This window comes from Trichoplusia ni, chromosome 26, assembly GCF_003590095.1.
Source record: "Trichoplusia ni isolate ovarian cell line Hi5 chromosome 26, tn1, whole genome shotgun sequence".
In the NCBI taxonomy this organism is placed as follows: Eukaryota; Metazoa; Arthropoda; class Insecta; order Lepidoptera; family Noctuidae; genus Trichoplusia; species Trichoplusia ni.
In genome coordinates this window covers 588,998-613,064 of record NC_039503.1, presented here as the reverse complement: position 1 = coordinate 613,064, position 24,067 = coordinate 588,998, and the positions used below count along the sequence as shown (strand labels likewise).

Here is a 24,067-nt window from a genome sequence, read left to right as displayed (position 1 = left end):
GCCAGCTTGTATCACGACCCCTTTAATACTTATTATATTAATATTATACCTAAACTATTATATTAATACAAAAAAGAGAAAAATGGTAAAAATATTGCATCAAATTTCTCATTTTTTAATAATGAAAATTGATGTAATTTACGCAAAATTCTTTTGATTAATTAATACGATTTAAGTATCTATAATTCACAATGTTATTTTACAAAATCATAGTAATAGGCGTTATTAACGAATATATATTAATTAAGAAAAATACTTTTAAGATAATTGAATAAAATTTTGCTTACTACAAAATCCATCAAAATTTTTAAGTTACAAAACAATTTTTGTTTGACAATATTTTCTTCAAATAACTATGTATGAAAATTACAATAATAAGATTCGTATATACTTAGTTTCAAAAATATATATTGTAAAGGAGCGTTACTTGTAAATAACCGCAGCGTTTGCCGGCGCAGTGTGGAACGGCCCTAATTTAACTTAAAAGTACCAGGAACATCCAGTTTAAGTATTCTCGACGCTTGCGTGTGTGTTTGTGTGTTTATCCGGCCTGTAACAAAGAAAATTTGAAATTAGATTCGTAATTCAAAATTAGTGTTCTTTGTTTAAATGCAAATAGTGTCGGTACAATTAGTGTTGCATTAAACTAAATTCATGTTTTTGGTTGTCTACAACTTAATTTTTGTAAGGATAGGTATCTTTTTCTAATATATAAAATTCCCGTGTCACGATGTTAGTTACCGTACTCCTCCGAAACCGTTCAAGCGATTTTTATGAAATTTTGTATACATTTTGGGTAGGTCTGAGAATAGAACAACATCTATTTTCATACCCCTAAGCGTTAAGGGTTGCTCACACAAAAAAAAATTGTTAGTACGTAATTAAAACTCACTTTAGCAGGATACACGAATGTTTTAGCCATCTGTGAGCCGAAGATGTTGGTGGCCTCGCACGAGAACTCTCCCATGTCGGTCCAGCGCAGGGATGAGATCACCAGCTCACCTGACTTGAGGACCTGGGGAACAAGGAGGTTATTAGAGGTTAAGAGATTTGATAAACATTAGTTAAGCTGTGAAATAGTTATGCGGCGCCATCTGTTGTTGAGTTGATGGAACTATGGAAGCTCATTTGCTTGAGGTATTCAAAGTAAAATGATTATTAGTCTTGAGTGTAGGTGTTTTAGAGTGAATGTTTTATGTTGATTTGAACGCTTTTGAAATCCACCGCGACAGAAGGTTACTCCTTAGCGCAAAGGTCGTTTTATTGACGAAAAATTTGACGGAACATTTTTTGAAACATGAAAATGAAATGAAAATTTTCGAAAGTTCTGTGAAATCAAATGTAAGTCCTCATTAAGACTTAAATATACCCTTGCTTTATCTTGTAAATGTAATACCTACATTTTAATATTAACAGTAAAAGTTAGTTTCGATACACTTTTTGAAACGACTACCGCATTAAGGAATTTAATCCTTGTGTCGCGGGGGGCTTCACAAACATTCAATTCACATTCAAAAATGAACCCGGGAACAGAACAAGCATTTGTGGGTCACACAAACGCTTGTTTACGTGGTGATCGGCAAACAATAACATTTAATTCAACCAACCTTCATCCTAGGGTCCCGTTTAACAACAGCCCCCTTGTTATCCCTCCACGTGACATGAGGTCGGGGGTGGCCCTTGACCCTGCAGGGCAGCACTATGTTGTTGCCGATGACATCCAGATACATCTCGTAAGTCACTACGATGCGCGGCTCCAGAGGAAAGAGCTTTACTCGCTCTGATAGCGGAGTCCCGTCATCTGTTGGCGAGTGGAGAGAAACTTTGTTAATATCTTAATTTAGTAGGCAATAATAAAAAAATACATAAGATATTGATAAATTAGAAAAATTAGTGTATGTTTAGTAGAGTACCTTAACAAGTTCATCAATAGTCATGGCTGTGTGTCATAGGTTATATATAACGTTAATACGTATAACAGTTGTTTTATATTGTACTGTCATAACTACTTCACCAGATTAGCTCTCTCAATTATTTATGTAGAGAACCATATCGTTGACTATTTATAATTAATTCACAAAAGTGCTCACAAAAGACGCTAGACTTTACAAAACTGTAGAATACAAAATTCTCATTGAAATTCAGGTAACAGCAGACTTGTGCAAATACATAAAATAAAGAAACATACAGAAGTATCTTACACAAAAATATTGCCCCACTATAATTCTAAATCAAAATCAAAAGTTTATTTTTACTTTCAAAACGTTACAATAATGACTCTAGGCGCATTGACAATATATCGTGTCTCTTCAAAATCTTACAAGTATAACTTATCATAAAACTACTGCTTAATGAACGTACCTTTGCCATACACGACAGTGGTAGCCCTCGCTGTCTTCTCTCCCGCGTTAATCACACAAGTATACACATCATGTCCTGAAGTCTTCGTCACGAGGAGGGTGGATATGGTCCTCGCGAGGGAGGTAGGATTGCTGTCTATCAACTCATTCGATTCGACGTCATACTAAAACGGAAGTTTTGTAGATTAGTGTTGTGCTGCCATCTGTTGTCAAGTAGAACAACTAAAATACAACAAGATCTAGCTGTGTACTGAACTAATGAACTGAATTGAGATACTTGTCATGAAATGAGTTCAGATAGAATTTAAAGTTGTAAAGATATTGTTGATTTTTATAACTTGAGGTTTCACAACTGAACATAAAGGATTTCTACAATTGGATGCTTGGAAATTACCATAAAAAAGCAACGTGCCCATTACAACTATGTATAATCAAAATAAGATTTACACATAAAAACTTGAAAGCAAATTACCTCATAAACCGGCGCATCGTTTCGGAACCAATGTATAGAGGGCGCGGGCGCACCGACCGCGTCGCACGTTAGTTCTAGCACTTCGCCGCTAGAGTGCGCGTACGTCGCGTTGGGGCGCTGCGTTATCGTAAGAAACCGACGAGCTAATGATTGACGTTTTGTTGGTGCCACTGTAATTCAACAAGAAAATATTGAAAAGATTTTATATTGGAAACAAAAAATCGTATTTAAATATACTTTGATGATTTTCAATATTCTGTAGCACTTTAAAGTTGAAGACGTAACACGTTCAATTTTAAGGAACAAGTTTTCAAGTTGCGAAATTATTTAATTAATATACATTTTTGTTAACTTCTGGAAAAATAGGTGTTAAAACATGAAGCATGAAGAAAAAAAAAAAAGAATTACGTTATTACGATATACAGTTACTTATTCTTTCTACTCGACACGAGATGGCGCTGCCAACATCAAACATCAGAAAAATCACTTACCATTATTATCAATACTGTTATCTAGTTCTGTCAATAGCTTCATGTGTTTGTTGACATTCGCTGACCGGCTGGAGCCCAGCAGAGCAGTCGCCGCAAACAGTATTACCAGATACATTTTGTTAAAATAAATTACTATAATACTGTAGAGATTCTTAGTATGGAGTTATCTGTAACAAAGGAAAATACACGTTATTCTTGAGAACATAGAAGTTATTTTAGCTTAACACTAAAATGAAGAAATTTATCATCTGAAGATTTTTCCACCTTAATTGAGTAAAATACCTTATTTTTAATTTCTCAACTACCACTTACATTTATTAATATATTGTTAATAATATTTCGTATTTCATCTTTTCCTAAACAAATATTTATTCTATATCAATAATGTTATGATTTTCTAATACAAAATTTCCTCCATTTAGCAATACAATAATAACAGCTGTATTTCAGCCACAACCTACGTAGCTATATAAATAAGAATTATGAATCATTTGCTTAATAAACACGGAAGATGCGAATTAATTAGGGGGAGTCAAACCTTGAACTATAAATATTTATATATCTTAGATGGCTATGTTTAGAAATATGAGTATCAGAACGGTTTACAATGGGAATAGTATCATTTTTCAAAAGAACTGCAGGCTGCAGCTGAAGAAGTGAGAGGGCGAAACAGTTTGTCCGCTAAGGAATCTTTTGCCGTTTATGTTTCATAAAAAATATGTCGGAAAATGTTTTAATAAGTTTTGAAAAATAAAAAATCTAAAATTTTTATTTCATATCGGTCGCCTTTTAAAACGTTACAATAATGACTCTTGGTGCACGGTTACTTAACCTATAATTATAAAGTATTATCACGTCTAAGAAGCAACTGTTCCGAGGCGTTTATAATATCGTTTTTTTATATCTTATTATACCCGGTTTGATATCCATTTGTTCTAGTTTAGAAAGCATCTAGATACCGTCCAGGGAGGGCTTGTAATCCGGGTCCAAAAAATATGTCTTTGGCCGCCCGCGATATAGATGACGAAAAGACTATGTTAAAAAAAATAGCTGTCTCGTCTTGGATTCAAAATTTTAGAAATGGTAAACCCAAAACGGGACTTTCTCAAGAATTTCGAACAAAAAATCCCGACCAATGTCATTAACTCCAGAATCGATATACGTTTAGGGCCCTTGTTATACAAAAAAATCGTTTATCTATAATTCTAAACAATACCACGAAAGGTTCAGCACTTTCTTGGTAAATTCGAACAAATATTACATCATCCAGTGTGAAAAGGGCTCACAGATGCATCATGATTCACACTAAAACCCTTCAAGAGGGTTATAAAGATTGTCCTTTTAAAAGATTTTACGATCTTCCGGTTGGCAACCGCTTTTAAGCCCTAAATTAGGGTGAAGCGAACCGTTGATGCCAGTTCAAGATAATGTTTTATTGCCGTTTAAAAAGTGTTGAATTTTTGGAATTTAATTTGTTGCCGAAGTTTTTTAGACGCTTCTTGTACTAATAAGGTGTGTTGGCAAAAGGATAATTTAAGATATATTCTTTCTTTTAATATAATAAAAAAAAACTTTTATTTTTAAATAATATATTATTATCTAATAATCATAATATATAGTTCCGATTTAGTTTATTGCTCATTTTACAATTTTTTAATAAAATTTCCTGTACTTAACTAAAATCTATAGCTGTTCCTAGTTTTTATAGACAAATACACGTGTAACCTATAAAGAATTGGAAAATAACGATGAGAATTGAACGTGGGCGTGCACATGCATATCCCCTACGTATGTTATTAAATGCACCTAAAACATATCAGATATATTGATATTTGATTTAAACAAGATGTATGTGTTCTGTAAATCATTAGTAATTTAATCCACATCTGATAATTAATTTCTTTTTAACTCTGTAAATTCAAAATATTATTATTTGTACGAATTTGTACGTTCATATAAAATTTACATTTAAGATGATTGATTGGAGATAAAATAAAAAATAAACCCCGACGGTAACAACTTTCACCCCCACAACTTTTAACGGGCTCAACCTATTTCTATCAAATGTGCCTTAGGACATTCGCACATAATTCACCTTTAATAAGAAACAAACTAAATTGAAATCGCTCAATCCGTTCGGGAGCTATAATGACAAACATGTCAAACGTATAACACCCTTATTTTGTGTGGGACGTTAAAAGTCCATGTTATTGGAACTATAACATACTAGCTTTTCGCCCGCGGCTTCGCCCGCGTTGATGTCGGTTATATCGCGATTCCAAAAGAACCCTTCAAAAGTCCGGGATAAAAACTATCCTATGTTCTTTCTCAAGGTCAACTCTATATCTGTACCAAATTTCATTAAAATCGGTTCAGTGGTTTAGCCGTGAAAGCTTAACAGACAGGCAGACAGAGTTACTTTCGCGTTTATAATATTAGTAGGGATTAGTAGGGATCTAGCAGTATCTTTTGCCCCATATTCAACCATCGTCAACGTCGATGACCCATCTTGAATTATTTAAAGTTTAAAGCTCAGATACAGTTATAGTTTGCTAAACCTAGTTTTCAAAATCTGCAGGTGAACAAGATTTGTAGGTTTTTGACACGAGGGGGAAGCCAAACATGAGGTAAATGATTAGACGAATCTCTAATCTTAGCTAAGACAACACGCAAAAAGCTCAATATTTTAATTTTGTTCATCAATTGTCAAGTTTTATCCCTCAAAATATATGTAGGTCCTTTTATTTATATATACTTTTGGTGTTTCTTTTCTCCTATTACTTTCAAAGCATATATCATGAGTATAAATGCTCATACCCGGAACAAGAGCACATAAATAATCCAAATATTTTTCGCGCGGAAATTGAACGATTGGCCAAATAATATATGGTGTTGAAACTACAATTTCTCTTGGAATGTTTACTTAGGGAGATCCCTGGGTATAAGTTTTGTCCGGTTATCAATTTCCCGGACCCGTTCTGCTTCTTTAACCTTTAAAAACTTTGTAGAGTAAGTTGTGAAGGTCGGATATCCAGTTGCTATGTGAAATATGGGTGTTAAATTGAATCTGGTGAGACTGAAATATGACCATAATGGGAAAATTGCGGTCGGCAGAATTGAAACACAATTTGTTAAGCCGAAAAATGTTTAAATGACGTTTTAGGAATGTTTTTGAAGTCGATCACATAGTTATTTATTGATTTTGACAAATCAGCCGTACTTTAAGACTCCTATAGATAGTTATAAAATTTTAAATATGTGTTCTATTAAATATAAATCTATTATTGCTTCCTCTCTCCCAAAATATTGCTGAGCCCGACAGGGTCTATAATGCTTCTGTATTAGTATATTTTTAAGACCCACATGTACATTATGGAACGCATTCAATTATTGAGTATTGAAAAAATAGACTTATAACTGTCAAAATTAATAATATCGCTTTCATAAATTCGGTTTTAATATTCAACCTTTCTACCAATTAAGATGATTGTAACTACACAACAAATATAAAACGAAATACAAGGAAAACGCAGTGTGTGGCAAAGAATCACTTAACAGCTATTGCATGACAGTTAACATTTGAACCGAGCGGGAATAAAATCCGCTACCCTTGCGAATGCCAACCATTTGACCGCGGAGCCGCCGGGTCAATTGATGATATATAATTTATGAGACTGCTTGTTGCTAAGCAGTTGAAGTGCCGTTGGTTCTATATCTTTTTATTTTTGATTGCGTGTGTATGTGTAGGAACATTATTAAAGTTTTTTGCCCATGTGTGGGCTTTACTGGATCTAAAAAGACTTTCTGAGGGTATTTGTAAATGCAGTAATTATGATGTGAGTATAAATTAGATAACTATAATTTATTTTACCGAGTGACAGAAGATTTTTTAACCAAATCTGCTTTAAATGATCACAAATATTTGAAATTATGTACAAAAATGTTTTTTTATATGTACCATATTAAAACATTAATTATGGGCGTTCGTTCGCGCCGGAAAAAAAATATATTTTCTGTAACATAAACAAATATTATCTTTTTAAATAAAATGCGAACACCGGATGACAATTGCCATATTTACCTTACGGCGCGTTGACCGCATCTTTATCGCAATCTGCGCGCGCGCAACAGGAAGTAAAGATTGGAATAGTTCAAGATAACTGCCGATCTTTAACTGTGATAACTTTTTGGTTAACTGATCGGGTAATTTTAACTGTAATACGTTATTACGTAGTTAGATTTAAAACCAGTCTATACGTGTACGTCCCACTGCTGGGCATAGGCCTCTTGACATGTAGGAAAGGTTTGAGCATTGATCACCACGTTAGCTAATTGCGTAAACTATTCTAGATTTCAATATTTTCAATCTAGTTTACCTCACGATATTTTCCGATTTTCAGTGGTGGCTTGGAATACCAATTGGTACTTGCCTGCATTGGAATCAAACCTTAAACTACGATTACGATTCCCTCTACTGATTAATCTTTCAACATTGATTAGTTACTCCTTACTGCGTCAAATAAATGTGTGCAAAATTAAAAAAATTACAAGTCGTACCTAAACGTGCTTTCCGACGATCACAAATTATAAATTAAACTAGCTGTTGCCCGCAGGCCCACCCGCTTCATATCAAAATTTATCCCATGTGAACATAAAATTAGGATAAAAACTATTCTATGTGTCAATCCAGGTTATAGACTATTCGTGTACCTAGTTTCTTCTAAATCCGTTCAGTGGTTTTTGTGTGAAAGAGTAACAAACATTAATCGAAAAAACTTTTTAGTATTATCATCCTAACTGACGTATTTAGTTATTTATTCATCAATTAGGTTATGTCATAAATTAGTTTAAAATATATATTAAATGAATAGATATATAAGAATGGGCGCCCAGACACGTATAAGTGATAAATTTAATCTGTATTGTGCGTAGAATTTTAATTGTTTGACAATTATACAATACTCGTAGATATAAGATGAATCATTGGTGTGTCATCTATCTTGTCACGGAGTAGAAGAGGAAAAGAAGGAGGTAATTAGACTAGACGTGTCACTATTAAGCGATGACGATCAACATTTTCGATAGATCGGCTTCAAATAGAACGAAAGTCTAAATTTGGTCGTCACCTTTTAAACGACTCCTGGGTGCATTTTTCTTTTATTCCCAAAATCAGATTGGAAATAAGTTCCAAAGCCTGGAGACAAATCTCATTTTGACCCCTAAAGCTGACACGAAACGTCAAATATATTAAAAAATTACAAGTCAAAGTCACTTAACTTGACAGCCTAAAATGCCATTCCAGTAAATTTAAATTATTAATTCTCTATTTGTCTGTTCTACTACGATGTAGTATCTATTCCCTCAGTACTATGGCAGTGTGTGGCACTTCCGTCTATTTTCCTATGTTCCATGGATCTTCCTTCCAGAATTACTGATATTATCTGTGGCTATTTTAAAGGCACAGTTATGTGATATCGGGTTTTTTGGACAATTCGTGGTATCAATTTTGATTATTGTGTAACAATAGTGTGCTACATTTTAGTGATCTTCTTATTTCGCATTTTAATTATTGTTTGACTTAATATTATGAACTGAGTTATTAATTTTATAGCACTTTTAAATTAAATAGAAAAAAAAACAAGTTTCAAAATTATAACTAAAATAATGAAAACAAGAAATGGGAAAGTGAAATATCCCATTTAACACTTTCATTAAATTATTAACCAGGGCTTAAAAACGGTACTCTGCTAATTAGCCTTCGCTGTCTATCAGATTTTTTACAATACTTATAAATAGAAAACAGGGCTTTATCAGAAAGATAAAGTATATGACCAATCCAAATTGTAAATTAAATACCTTAGCAAAAAAACGATCTTATTATTTTAAACTACATTTAAAATGCGTTTTTAATTCATTAGGATAAAATTATAATAATAACTTCAAACTATTTTAAACAGATTTTAAAAACGTTGCCGTCTTAAAAAAATGGACAAAATGAGATCATTATATCATTTTTTTTTGATTCGGCAACTTATGTCGAAAATTATTATTATATATTTTAGGAAGATACTTAAAAAATATATAATTTCACACTGATCACGTTTCTTAAAATACCGAACACTGATTTCCTTTTTAAATATTCTTCTTTTATAGTTTAAATTATAATCATTGATTGAATTTACCGATACGCATATAAAAATAATTATTGTGGGTTTTTCAAATAATTCGTAAATCGTTGGCATAATATCCCAATAATATTGCCTAAGTATAAAAAAACCTGGTGATTAATATTTCTTATCTATAGAATTTGCAGTGTCAATTTATTAGGCATAATATAGATTATATTTCTACACTTTTTAATCGCTTTATCAATAAGAATATCTTATCGATGGTTTAAATATTTTAAAAAAATGTCTTGTCGTTATAGGCTCAAAGAAAAAAAAGAACGATGTAAAATGCAATTTACATTTAAATTATTGCACATTAAAAACTCGTCTGTATGAACGAATACTGAAGCTTATCAAAGGAAATAAAAAAAAAACTTGATTTTAAATTTAGATAATGTCAAAATCCGGATTTTTGTCGTGATTAATTATTTTTTATTACTATTTGTTAATGAGTAATTCCCATTCTGATGTTTCTTATCTTATGAACGAGTAAATTCTTTTTTATCAATGGATAAAACGTGAATCGTATTTACGCGATTCAATTGACCTTTGACCACCGTAAATGTTACAACTTAAATCTGTTGAAGTTTTTAGGTTATATTCGATGTAGTAAGTATATTTTTTTTAGATGTTTTTCATGCTTGAAAATAATATTAAGATCTTTATCCCTGTTCTTTTAGTTTTATTACGTAATGTTTTGATATAGTTAGTAAGTCAGGGTAAATAGTAACCAGAAAAGTATGTAAATTTGAATCCAACTAAAATCCTTATCTCTGCGGCATTAGAAAATACTCATGCGTATTTAACACGGACTCACGATAAATCTTTCACAATAATTACGACAAAAACCGCAACAAAATAACACACAAAAAGAAGCAGAAGATAAAAAATAAATACCTGTCAAAACTCCCGCCGAAATCCGTAAAAAACACTTTTTTATAAATAAAAAAAAATTAAGTAAAGCCACGATCACAGAATATAAATTTTAAAAATAATCAGTTCTAATTTTGAATCACTAGGCGAAGCGTCTAAGAGTCCCTTGGGCCGGGCTAAACGCCTTTTGATACGACACCGCTGGTTGAATGAAAACAGATATTAGTGGGCAGAAACTTATATAGCCCGCTTGCTCCCGCGCAATTGATCGCGGGCGCATGAAAAGTTTACATTTGCATCGACTTTGTAATGAACAAAGAAAGTTTTGTGCGACTGTAACTTTGTGTGATGTGGACGAATGGCAAATATGTGTGCGTCTGCTATGAAAATAAGTTTTTTAAATCTTTTATATTAGATTATTCATTTAAGTTACAAGTTTAAAAAATGATTGATTTGGGTATATTTATTCACAAAAAAAAACTTCAGCTACTTCTAGATAGGACATCAACGTAATTGAAAAAAAAATACATTATTATTATCTCCGTAAACAAATTTAGTTTTAAAAACTCCAAATGAGTTTGACTTAAAAAAAAACCCAAATTAAAACGAGTTACTTGAAGTAGGTAGTAATTTTATTTTACTTTTTAATCATATTGGGAGCATTTAAATAATTGATTCATTTTAATGTTTTAAAAACGCCACTAAAAAAGAGAAGAACCGGCAAGAAACGTTTAATATTATGTACAAAAATAATGTTACAATTGTTGTTTAAACCTCGATCATTATTATTACTATTTGTTACTATAGAGGCAACCGATACATCATTTTTGCAGTTTCTACTGTCCAACTTTCAGTCTTCCATCACGGTTTATGAGATACAGCCTGTGCCCGGACGGACAGACAGTGGAGTAACCTTATTAGTTTGATACGAAACAATAAAAAAAAATTAACATATATATTAGAGATTGTAACGCCCTGCCCAACCGTCGTTTCTATGTTAACATAGCGCGTACGCGGGAATTCTTTCCTTCCTCCCGCTCCCGTCCCGCTCCCGCCCCGCGCAGGACGACGCGCGATGTCGCTCGCCGCTCGCGTGATCGACAGTTCGCTCCCGCCAACCGCCGCAGCGCGCACGAAATCGTTGCGCTCGCGACCGTTACTAGTTATTAAGAATATTTACTGTGTATGAACATTGTGTGCCTGAATAGACTATTTTTAACTCTAATCTTGGTTTTACTTCAATTTGCGGAACCCAGAACTCAAACGAATGTTATAAGTGGCGCTCCAACTCGTGGCCGCGAACCAGTTTAAACCAGTTTGTGCTTGTCGACCGGTAACGATTTTTCGGTGTTAAGTTCCTGTGTTCCTGTTCTCTGGTACCTACGTTAAGAGTGAAGATGCCTCCACGTAAAGTACGAACTGACCCAGGTGACCTTGACGCGCAGGCCAGCTCGGATGAAGAACCTGGAAGATCTTCGTCAGTGCTCATGTCTGGGGACCAGCTGACTTCATTTCTGACCGCCTTCGCGAACACTCAGGCGGAAGCAAATCGGCAGCTCGTCGAATCCCTCATGGCATCGCACGCGGCGCGTGGTTATACCGCGACGCCCTCACCGACACCGTCGTCGTCAACTAGTAAATCAGGCAACATGTCCAAGTGTACGGCACGTTTTGATGGTCAAAACCGAGACCCTGAAATGGTAGAAGCCTTCATTGACTCCGTCGAAATGTATAAGGAGTGTGCATTGGTTACCGATGACCTTGCGCTTCGTGGTCTCCCGATGCTGCTACACGGCGAGGCTGCAGTATGGTGGAGAGGGATCCGGACGGAGGTGTCCTCGTGGTCCGAAGCCGTCAAACGACTACGTAGTATGTACGGTACTCCGTGTCCTGCTCATAAGCTGTATCGAAAGATATTCGCAAACGAACAAAATGAAGAACTCGCGGACTCCTTCATTGTACGTTTACGAGGTATGATCACTAAGTTACCTTACGTATTACCCGAAGAAGCTAAGTTAGATATTATATACGGATTATTACATAAACGTATTCGAAAGCGATTACCCCGGGACACGGTTAACACTATTGAGTCGCTAATCGACAAAGCCCGAGATATAGAAGAATCTATCACGGAACATTCCAACGCAAGTACTTCCTCGCAGTCGGCGCCAACGGAGACGACGCAGCCGCCCGCGCGCTGCGCGCAGGCCGGCCCGCGGCCGCCGCGCGCTGCTGCTCCGTGCATCAATTCGGCGGGAAACGGTGCAATGACCCCGACGCTCAGTGGTGCGTTAGCGCAGCAGTCGATCTCGCGTTCGCAGGTTCGATCCGTACGTAATATGTGCAACGAATTGCAAAGTGCCGATAATAATAATACCGCGAGTGTATCAAAGTTGTTTTGTGTGTATTGTAAAGGTCGAGGTCATACGCGTGAATCGTGTCCAAAGAAAGACTCTAAAGTATCGTCTAGTAATAATAAATCTAGCCTTATTTGTTATGGTTGTGGTGAAAAAGGGTTTGTTCGAGCAAACTGTCCTACTTGTAAAAGTAATGTATCGAGTTTGAGTTGTAATGTTATTAATTCAAATGAACCACAACTTCAACATAATGTATTTTATTCACTTACCACGGCAGAAGACTGTATTAATGTAAATACAAGCACGAATAGTATCATTATGCAAGACCGACCTATATTAAATATTGAGATATTAGGTTATAGTGGTTCAGCGCTTATAGATACTGCCGCCCGGCGTAGTATCGCGGGTTCAACCCTATATAGACTACTTCTACGTTTAGGTGTCAAATTTAAGTCTCAGATGATGTCGATTAGACTTGCGGATGGTAGTATTCGTACGAATATCGTATTGTTAGCATGTGTTAATGTAAGTTGTATGTCTCTGTGTATTCCCATTGAGTTTGTGGTTTTTCCCGATGCCTCAAATAACGAAACGCTATTAGGGATAGATTACATTACAAAGTCTAAGTTGGTGTTGAATTTTTCCTCTATGACATGGTATACAGCTGATCGGCCTCAGGTCATTCACCCCCTACTGACGGAGAGTTCTCGCGAGGCGGTGGTGGAGTGTGCTTCTCTCAGCCTACTGAGGGGAGATGAGGGCACTCTGTTGACTGAGGAGGAGCGTGGTGGCTTGGAGAATTTACTTGGTGAGTATTCCGATATTTTTGATAAAAACGGGGAACCGACGCCATTTGCCGAACATCATATTGATACGGGCGATCATCCTCCTATTGCCGTGCCACCGTACCGTGTTACGCCAGCGAAGAAGGAGTTAATTCGCATGGAACTAGATAAAATGTTAGAAGATGGAATTATTGAAGAGTGCGAGTCTGCATGGTCTGCACCGATTGTTTTGGTGCCTAAGTCCAATGGTGGGTACAGGTTTTGTGTTGATTATAGACGCCTCAACGCTGTTACGAAAACAGATGCGTATCCTATGCCGCGTATTGAAGAGTTGCTCCAGTCTACTAAGAAAGGTTGCGTGATGAGTTCCTGTGACCTTCGGAGTGGCTATTGGCAATGCAGAGTAAAGGATCAGGATAAAACCGCGTTTGTCACGCCGTTTGGTACGTATCGGTTCTTACGAATGCCTTTTGGTCTGAAGAACGCGCCGGCTACGTTCCAGAGGCTTATAGATCGCTTCCGTTCAGGATCATCACTCAAAGATGTCATCGTACTGACGTACCTTGATGATATATTGGTGATATCTGACTCATATGCTCGTCATTTGCTAGATCTCCGTGCGGTATTTGACCGTCTCCGCTTATTTAAGCTCCGTGCGAATCGGGACAAGTGTGTCTTCGCCAGAGAGAAGGTTAAGTACCTCGGTCACGTGATCTCACCTGAAGGTATATCCCCGGATGAGGAGAAGGTGCTTGCTGTGGTAGGTATGAAAGAGCCTATTTGCCTTCAACAGCTGCGCACCTTCCTCCAGACGTGTTCGTGGTTTCGTAAGTTCATACCAGACTTCGCGAAAGTGGCCGAACCACTTACTCGATTAACTAAGAAGTCTCAGGCGTGGGTATGGAGTACGGAGCAAGGTAAAGCTTTTGAAACTCTTAAGAAACTTCTGACCACAGCACCCATTCTTGTACAAGCGGACTATACGAAACCATTCGTATTGCGGACTGACGCTAGTAATTACGCACTAGGCGCAGCCTTACTCCAGGGGGAGTCACCAAATCAAGAACATCCAATTGAATATGCCAGCCGTCTGCTCACTCCAGCCGAGCAGAATTATTCCACCACGGAGAGGGAGGCTCTCGCAGTGGTGTGGGCAGTGGAACGTTTCCGAGGTTACATCGATGGTCACCAGATCAACGTGATGACAGATCACCAGCCCCTAAAATGGCTTTTTACCCTCAAGTCTCCAAGTGGCAGATTAGTACGTTGGGCCCTGAAGTTGCAATCGTTCGACCTGCGTATCGAGTATACCCCAGGTAAGGTTAACGTTCTTGCCGATACGCTCAGCCGCCCCGTGACAGACGATGGTCCTGCAACCGAATCGGCTGTCTGTCCTGTTGTTGTTGACGTACCGCGCTGGAATGCATCTTCCACCCGTGATGCGCAGTTAGCTGATCCGGAAGTTGCGAAGATCATCCATGACCTCGAAGGTAATGATGAACTTAACATAAATCGTTGGTCTGAGAGAGGCTATCTCCTGAATCAAGGTGTCCTGTATCGGTATGTCCCTGATACTGATTCCGAGGAGCCTCAACTCGTCGTACCGGAGAGCCTGCGGAATCAAGTCATGTTCGAATGCCATGACTCGCCTACCGCCGCTCATGGTGGGATTGATAGAACAATACATCGTATCTCGCAAAGATTCTATTTTCCTGGTATGAGATGTTTTGTAACCAAGTACTTGAAGACTTGCATCGAGTGTCAACGCTACAAGCCATCAACTCTCAAACCAGCCGGCTTGCTTCAAACTCCTGTCCCGTCTCAAAGGTTTGAAACTATCGCAGTTGATCTTTTTGGTCCGTTGCCTAAAGGACTCCAAGGTGAGAGATGGATCCTCATCGTGGAGGACACCACTAGCAAGTGGGTGGAAGTCTTCGCTCTCATCGAAGCTACAGCAGAGACGTGTGCTAAAACTTTGGTCAATGAGGTATTTATGAGATTCGGTCTTCCTAGGCGGATGATTTCTGATAACGGAGTGCAATTCGTTGCAGACGTTATGCAAAAAGCGATGTATGTTCTAGGTGTGAAACAAAGCCTGGTGCCCTTATATCACCCACAGGCGAATCCAGTCGAGCGAAAGAACAGGGACCTAAAGGCTCAGCTCGCCATCTTAGTGGAAGGTCGCCATCAGACTTGGCCAGAGGTATTACCGTTTGTACGGTTTGCTTTTAATAGTTCAGTGACTACATCCACGGATCGTACCCCAGCTTACTTGACGTTCGGTCGTGAGCTGCGGTCACCCTTAACTGCTCAGGCAGATCTCCGAGTAGTGGTGGAATCGGAGAATTTTGTTCCCCAAATTACGCCTTATCTGCTGAAACTCGCAGACACCGTCTCGACGGCCAAAGAGACTCTGGAACGGCAGCAAGATGTCCGTAAGTCATATGCCGATAAGTGTCGGTCGTCAGCTCATGATTACCAGGAAGGAGACTTAGTCCTAATGCGAACCCATACTCTCAGTAACGCATCAAAAGGTGTCACCTCGAAATTTAATCCGAAACGGGATGGACCGTACGTCGTCTCTAAAAAGGTGAGTCCTACTACATTCCTCCTAGCTCATGATAAGACAGGAGAAATCATCGGCAAGTATCACGTATCAGATTTGCGTCCTTACCATGCTAGGGAGGGTGAATGTCCTGAGCCGATTATCCCTAAACGTAATAGAGGTCGCCCTCGAAAGGTGACCTAACCGCAGCGCTTTTCTTGTATTTGACCACTCGGAGTACCTTCCGCTGGTCAAAAGGGGGAGAGTGTAACGCCCTGCCCAACCGTCGTTTCTATGTTAACATAGCGCGTACGCGGGAATTCTTTCCTTCCTCCCGCTCCCGTCCCGCTCCCGCCCCGCGCAGGACGACGCGCGATGTCGCTCGCCGCTCGCGTGATCGACAGTTCGCTCCCGCCAACCGCCGCAGCGCGCACGAAATCGTTGCGCTCGCGACCGTTACTAGTTATTAAGAATATTTACTGTGTATGAACATTGTGTGCCTGAATAGACTATTTTTAACTCTAATCTTGGTTTTACTTCAATTTGCGGAACCCAGAACTCAAACGAATGTTATAAGATATATATTTAACACTACACACATCAAAAGCATTGTAGAAGATCCACAAATGGTTCTATGAATAGTATTGAGGCGGTAATTAATATCAATGAGTGTTACGTAAGGGCTTGCAGAATAAAGTTTTACAAGCGACGTCCATCTTAATTTGTATATATTTAAAATGCGCTTGTTTCAGTAAAACTTATACAATTTTGTCCAATTTGTATATGCTATATGTCCAACAGTGGACTTCTATAAGCTGTATTGATTGATTGATGTGGAGTTTATAGTTTGTCCCTGTAAAAAATACATATACGAATAAATTATACGTGCGTTGGTATTTTAATTTGCATCGGTTCTCGGTTTAAGAGATTCAGGTGACGGACAAACGGACAGACAATCGGAGCATTAGTCAAAGGGTTCCGTTTTTACCTTTCTGTGTACGGAACCCAAAAAAAGCGTTTTAAACTTAAATGTATTTCTATTTATGGCTACAAATATGAAAAAATATAATGTCACGTTAATTACATAAGTTTTAAGCAAAACCTACTTGATAAGTTCAGCTAAAAGTTCTCAATGCTGGCCAAACGGTCTAAAAATATATACCAAGACAAATCAAAACAAGCAAGGGCAAAGGAAAACAAATGAAAATAAGTTAAGGGATATCTAAGGAATAAACAAATTGAGTAAAGGTCAGTCGAGGGATGTTATTTTGCGGAAATGTGTAGGTTTATGGATATAAATGGAAGAACCAATGCATGGGTAGCAACAGTGACCTCTTATCTATACTCTATACTAATATATAAAGCTGAAGCTTTTTGTGTTGAATAGACCATTCATCGAGGAAGGTTTTAGGCTATATACCATCACGCTGCGACGAATAAGAGCGAAGATACAATGGAAAATGTGGAAAAAACAGGGCATGTATAAATCATAACTTATATCTTCTTCGTCGCGGGCAGCAGCAAGTATTTAATAAGAAGTCGGTACGCAGTGTAAAATACTAAGTGCTGTTGGGTCGATCATCGATCAAAGCAATTGCTTTTTTTTTTAATGTTGCTCGATTTTATTCTGGAACGCTTGTTACGCTGTTAGTGAGAGATGGCAAGAGAGATGTCACTACTAAAATGACCACTAAAAGTAGAATGGAAGTTGAAAGGTTATGGTACTGGACAGGGAGTAAAAGACCGTCTGTACTTTGGGACCTTTTTTGCTCTTAAGAGATTTTCTAAGCCCTGAATTGTGACATTTCAGTGTGTCCCAAAAATACACATCTCGGTTTTTGGAAAAGTGCATCCTGATAATAATGACTTAATTACAGCCCAATAGCAAACAATGCCATAGGTTAGGCTTTTCAGCAGACTCTAGCCAAAATGCTAAAGCGGGAAAATGAAAATTGATCCCGGAGAGCATACGTTGACCTTTTAAGCATGGAAACAGTCTGACGTCAATCTAACCATGAACGGAATGCAAATTTTGATCGTTTTAGAACTGATTTAGTGATTCATGTAGCCAATGTGGTATGCAGCGATAATGCGGGAAATTTCATTGTTATCCAAATAGATTTCTAATGAAATTCTTTATTCGTTCATGTGGTTGCGGGGTAAGTAGTAAGGATGGTGAGAGCGCTAGACTGATTCAAGGTCTCGAGAACTCCCTTGGGATCATGCAACGGCTTTTCCAATATTGTGTCCGTTTTAGAAATGAACAGCTTCCTTCCTTCCTTCACCGATTGTCAGTGCTGCCTTATTAAGAAAGTTTCTAAAATATAACTTTCAGAAAGCCAGCACGTTTGCCGGCATTGGGTTCGAACTTGCTCCTTGTGCTTACAAATTTTTGCATAAGGCCACCACGACAACGAAAACGCTATACAAGTTTCCAAATTAAGAAATGGAAAGAAATACTCTCAACATTTCTCTCAAGACTTCTTTTAGTTTTATTTTATCTAAATTACTACTGTATATTATTCTAGACTGTTTTCAATTTTGAGATAGATCTTGACGGTTTATAATAATTCTAGCTATGTGCCAATTCTGAGTCCAGAGGCCTGCCTGGGATGACAAATGCTTAATGTCCTTGAAGTCTCCACATCTGCCGTTTTTTGAACGTAAGGATTACCATATTTTTTCATGATAATGAGGAATATCGAGGTTAAAACCCTGTAATGCCGATATGGTACATTGGACCCAGTTATTTTTAGTAGGTGAGCACTTTTGGTTAAACAATAAAAACTAGTCCAGTGCGAGTCGGAGTCGCAGTTTTCCGTAAAGATGTGCTGAAGAAAATTAATTTGCGAAAGAATTAGCCACCCATTAAGTATAATGAAGGTACCAATCGTTGCTTAATCTCTATTTGTATGATTTGTTGTCATATCGGCTTATAAACATCTTATACTAACGATTTCATGAGATACAGCTTCGTGACGGACTCAATTAGGCAGACATCGGAGCCTTTGCAATAAGGTTTCGTTTTTACTTACAGGGACTTGCTGTATTGTATTGCAATTTTGAGTATTTTACCCAACAAATTAATATTAAACATATTAAAAATGCCCATTTACCTGAATATACCTAGGTGTTAATTATAACTTAATAGGAAAAAGAGGTTGAATTACGTTTTACGTCGATTCGTTCAAATACGTCAATGAATTTCAGTATTAATTATTAATTTAGATTAGAATGCTCGGACCGATGTGGTTTTTTTTATTTCCTTAGATACAGTTGAGGAAAATAGGCTTGTTAGATAGGTATACGGATTTACCTAGATATGTATTACTTATGTTAGAAAACCTAAAGGAAGGTGGTACCTACCTAAGTATTGTGTTATTTTTTTTGTTAATAAAAAAAAATGCGGACAACATCACATTTATTGTTCTGAACCCAAAGTAAGTTGCTAAAGCACTTGTGTTATGGAATTCAGATACAACGAAGGTACCACAAACACCCAGACCCGAGACAACGTAGAAAGGTGAATTTTTACATTGACCCGACCGGGTATCGAACCCGGGACCTCAGAGCTAGCGACACCTTGAAACCGGTGCGTACGCCACTCGACCACGGAGGTCGTCAATAATATTGATTATCTGCATTTTTTGGTTGCCGTTTGTCTCCGCTGTCTATCAGTCTGTTGATCTGTCTATCACTAAGTTCATGAATCGTTTTAGCTGGACAATTTTCGCAGTTGATGTTTTTCTGTTTTCGCTTTAACAAGAAATAATGTTAAAAAGTCGAGGTTCAGCAACGTACGTTGCAATACAATATAAAATTTAATGAGTGGCATTCCTCTTTTGGAAGAAAGTTTCCTTTAGAACCCTATGCTTTGCGAGATTATAGGCGACCGTAGTCTTTTGAAAAATTGACTTTTTCCGAAACCCTTATTGTCGCAAGTCCAACTGGCAATAGATCGATGACAGGTTATATGAATAAAAATGTAAAGTCTTTCCATATTAAAACTACGGAAGTCTCTATTTTTAGCTAAACCCCAGGGCCTTAAGACCTTATCTTTGACAACGTTAAAATTACTTAAGTCGAAATTTTAATTAACACCCAAAATAGATGGCAGCTTAGTATGGAAGTTAGTTTAGTTAATTATCAGTTAAATTGGAAATAAGAGAAGAAAGGTTGTTTTGGGAAGGTAACTGTTGGTTACTGGAGCTCAGTTAAATATTACGGTTAGTAATAACATTTAAGTTTATTAGGATATTTTCTTGGAAACTTTATCCTTTAGCACATAATTGCGTATTGTTTAGAGGTAAACCAAATAGTGGAAAATTATCATCGTTAGTAGCCTAACTATGACGTGGTTGATGTGCAACCTAGGGTCAGAGTTTAAACAACCCATAAGCTTCTGAAGTGCCTTAACCGTACCCATAGTTCGTGACCTTGGGAAACTTTACAGTGGTTGGAATGAAACCCCTTTTTCCCTGGATGGGAAATCAACAAATGACTCTTCCCGCTTTGGGCTGAACGGAAGGGAGTGTCAGACTTTTACTGACTGAAACCCCCCCATGTTCCTTCCTTTGCCCTTCGTGTGCCGGCGCCACGGTATCACTTTTGGCGCTGGCCCATCGTAAGTAAACCTAGATTCCAAATATAGTAATCTGGAATCGCCAACTCGCAGTGACCATAGCATGGTGATTAATGCTCAAAACTTCCTTTCATGAGAAGAGTCCTGTGCAGTGTGACATCAAAAGGCTATTATTAAATGAGTCTACACAGACGAATTGATTAAATTGTTATATTTACTCTTAACAAGGATATTGTAAAAAAATATTTTTTTTAAATGTCTATTTTACCTAAAATGGAACTAACTATAAACATGAAAGGGTTACGATCGACCCATACTATAGTGATGTCCAATTCTCATCGAGGGGCCCGTCGATTTCCAAATATCGATTGAATTTCAAATCGAGCGCAGATGTTAATCGATTAGATATTAATATAATACCGGCTGTACAGGACGTTATTTATGAATATTTTTAGGTAGACTACAGTTTTGTTTAACGTTTATGTTACTGTTTACGGATTTTCCTGTATGTAAAGTTAGCTCGGGCCTACGGCTACAAAAGAGCCGGTTCTTAGTTCTGGAGTTGTCGCGTCTTCTGTAACCCCTACTTTTTTATAAAACTATACGTAAAAAATCACCAAAAAAAAACAAACATTTTTGCAATTTCGCATGCAATAGGAATCCCTTTAATTAAAGTTTGCTATCTTGTAATAGCTTGTAGATGGATTTGTGGATAAATATTTGTTCCTCTTCCTCTTCCACAGAATGGATTGCGATGAAACTTCGTATACAAATAGTTTATAACTAGGATTAAAACATAGGATAGTTTTTAACCCGATTTTATGTTCCCGTGGGATCATTTTTGATTTGTAACAGGCGGGCCCATGGACTCCAGCTAGTTTTAAATATTTTTGGACTACCAGAATATATTGAAACTTCGAAAACAAAAGCGGCTTGTTTTCGTATTGAAATCCAAACTTTAAAAGTTGCGCAGTTGATGCTAATCTATTTTTCATTCAATTTAATTCCCAAATGAGTTTATTTCGCATCTTTCCAGAAAGTTCATTGTGTCCATTAATTATTCAATGGTCGTTGTATTTTTTAATGGAGAGGTCAAATTAGTATAAATAGTTTGCCCCAAAGATTTGTTTTTAAGAAGCACGGGTGTAAACATGGCGTTAAAAGTTAATGATTTCAATTATAATAAGGATAAGGTTAAGTTTATACCTACTGAGTTACGTAACAAAGGACGTGTTAAATGAGCAAATATAATTTATCAAATGTGGCTCTGTCCGTCTGTAGATCTGTCTCTACATCACCATGGCTGTATCATGGCTGTATCTCATGAACCGTGATATTTTAAATTATTAGCCAGGTTTTTATTGATTAGTCAACAAGTTTAGGAACTAATCTTCTAAGTCCTTAACTTTTTTGTACGGAACCCTCACTGTTGTGACCCTCACTCGCAAATGACAGATTTCTTTCATATAGGAGCTAGATTTGATGACATACCCGAAATGGGGCAAGACTTAAAATGCAGGCAAAACTCTTTTCCACATTTCTCGCGACTTTCCTCCCTTTAAAAAAACATTTTCCATAAACTACCATTACGAAGTAGAACTCTGAAAATACCCATTTAAAAATACGCTTTTAAATGAGAGACTCCTCGAGAAATGATTCTGTATCATCACATATTCGTTTATGTTAAACATTTCGCATCGGTTGTGAATTTAAAATAATTTTTACATGGAAAAGCGCGTCCACCGGAAATGGTATGGCATCGATTTTAATAATTATGAATGTTACTATTTTTTTTCGTTCGTCAGACGCCTCGCGTGGAATATAAATGAGGATATTGTAAAATAGGTTTGACTATAGTATTTTTGAACATTTATTATGTAGCAGCTAGTACAGCTGTTGTGGTTAGAAGATATAAGTTAGGAATTTTTGAACAAAAGCGCTCGAAGATGAATATTTTCCCCCGTTTTTATCACATTTTCCATTGTATCTTCGCTCCTATTAGTTGCAGCGTGATGTTATATAGCCTAAAACCTTCCTCGATTAATGGTCTATTCAATACAAAAATATATTTTTTAATTTGAACTCGTAGCTCCTGAGATTAGCTTCAAACAAACAAACAAACAAACTCTTCAGCTTTATATATTAGTATAGAGTATAGATTGACTGGGCTCATCCATATAACTTATAGTGAGTAACACATATGTATAAAAACTTAGGTATTTCTATATATGCCTTGTCTATAATAAAGTGATCATTCATTTTGGAGTCGTTTTAGTTTTTATCTCATTATTAGTAAATGTTTTGGTATACAAAACATTTTCTTTGTTGTTTTAAAAAAGTTACTTCAGATATGACTTGAACCTGTGGCTTTGGCTTTGGCTTTGACCAGATGCTTTTTTAATTAAGGTACCGGAGCCACTAACTAAGGCCTCGATTTTTTTTCAATTTTGAGTATAACACCCCAGAAATATTATATTGTAAATGTAGATTATTGTTCATTCTTTGAAACCCTGCAAAATATATGCCTTGGCTTTGCCCAGTTCATATCCAAATTGCTTTTTCCATAGCTAGGAAAAAGTATCTTCCATATAAAAAAACCGTCTTCATTTTACCCAACCTAAATCACACCAATTATTTAAAAGAAAAGTCAAAAAACTATCATGAATTTCATTATAATTTCCAAAGTTTTTCAATCAAGTACACGTTACTATATTTTCTCCATAACGTGACGATTTTAAAACGTGATCGTAACAGCTCTTTGAAAACGTGATTTTTGACTTTTTTTTTTACCAATTACCATGTTTTTTACTTTCAATGAAATGTAATAGGATAATGGCGGGATTTTTTCTTCATGTTTTATGTATGGTATTAAAATGATTTTTACTTGAAGGTTTTGGAGACATTTCTGCACGTTTTTCGACATGTGATCGGGATTTTAGGTTAAATAAGTAGGTGAAAGGAGAGAGAAACTGATTGAATTAAATAAAAATGTCGGTCGTGTGACATCATGATGATACATCAAAATATCCGTACTAACAGTTGCTTAAATGCGATACTGGTTTTACTATTGTACAGTCTACAGTTGTATTTCAACAAATAAATAAAATTCAAATAATAAAGTCATGAGAAATATACAATCCGTGAAAATTTAAACAGCTATTACAGTTGATGAGATACAGCCTACTGATAGAAGGACGAGAATGAAGAGCAGCGCTCTAGTAAATAATTATCAAAATTTAATAGTTGTACTTGAATTTCTTCAATACACATGTACGATTTTTTATATGAATTCTCATGAATTTTTCAGCGTCTGAACTCCATTTGATATTTTTCTTCGTTTAAGGTCATATGTGTTACATAACTTATTTCACGCTCCGCTGGTTACATTACAATAAATTCTGAAAATTCTATTGCGCAATAAGTAACAACGATTTT

At 36.7% G+C, this 24,067-nt stretch overlaps 1 protein-coding gene across 2 annotated transcripts in view; it reads right to left on the bottom strand.

The window, feature by feature from the left end:
* Positions 1–210: 210 nt before the first annotated feature.
* Positions 211–24,067, bottom strand: part of LOC113505698 (neural/ectodermal development factor IMP-L2-like) — a 72,677-nt gene continuing 48,820 nt past the window's right edge. Inside the window, exons 1-7 of one of the 2 annotated variants that reach the window (XM_026888505.1) lie at positions 10,388–10,571; positions 3,324–3,490; positions 2,833–3,002; positions 2,362–2,524; positions 1,608–1,801; positions 893–1,015; positions 211–550 (exon numbers count right to left, since the gene is read on the bottom strand). In XM_026888505.1, coding sequence (XP_026744306.1) covers positions 542–550; positions 893–1,015; positions 1,608–1,801; positions 2,362–2,524; positions 2,833–3,002; positions 3,324–3,438 — 774 coding nt within the window. In that variant the 5' untranslated portion in view covers positions 3,439–3,490; positions 10,388–10,571 and the 3' untranslated portion in view covers positions 211–541. Of the gene's footprint in view, positions 551–892; positions 1,016–1,607; positions 1,802–2,361; positions 2,525–2,832; positions 3,003–3,323; positions 3,491–10,387; positions 10,572–24,067 lie in introns of those variants that run through there. The other variant, XM_026888506.1, reaches the window with a different exon arrangement.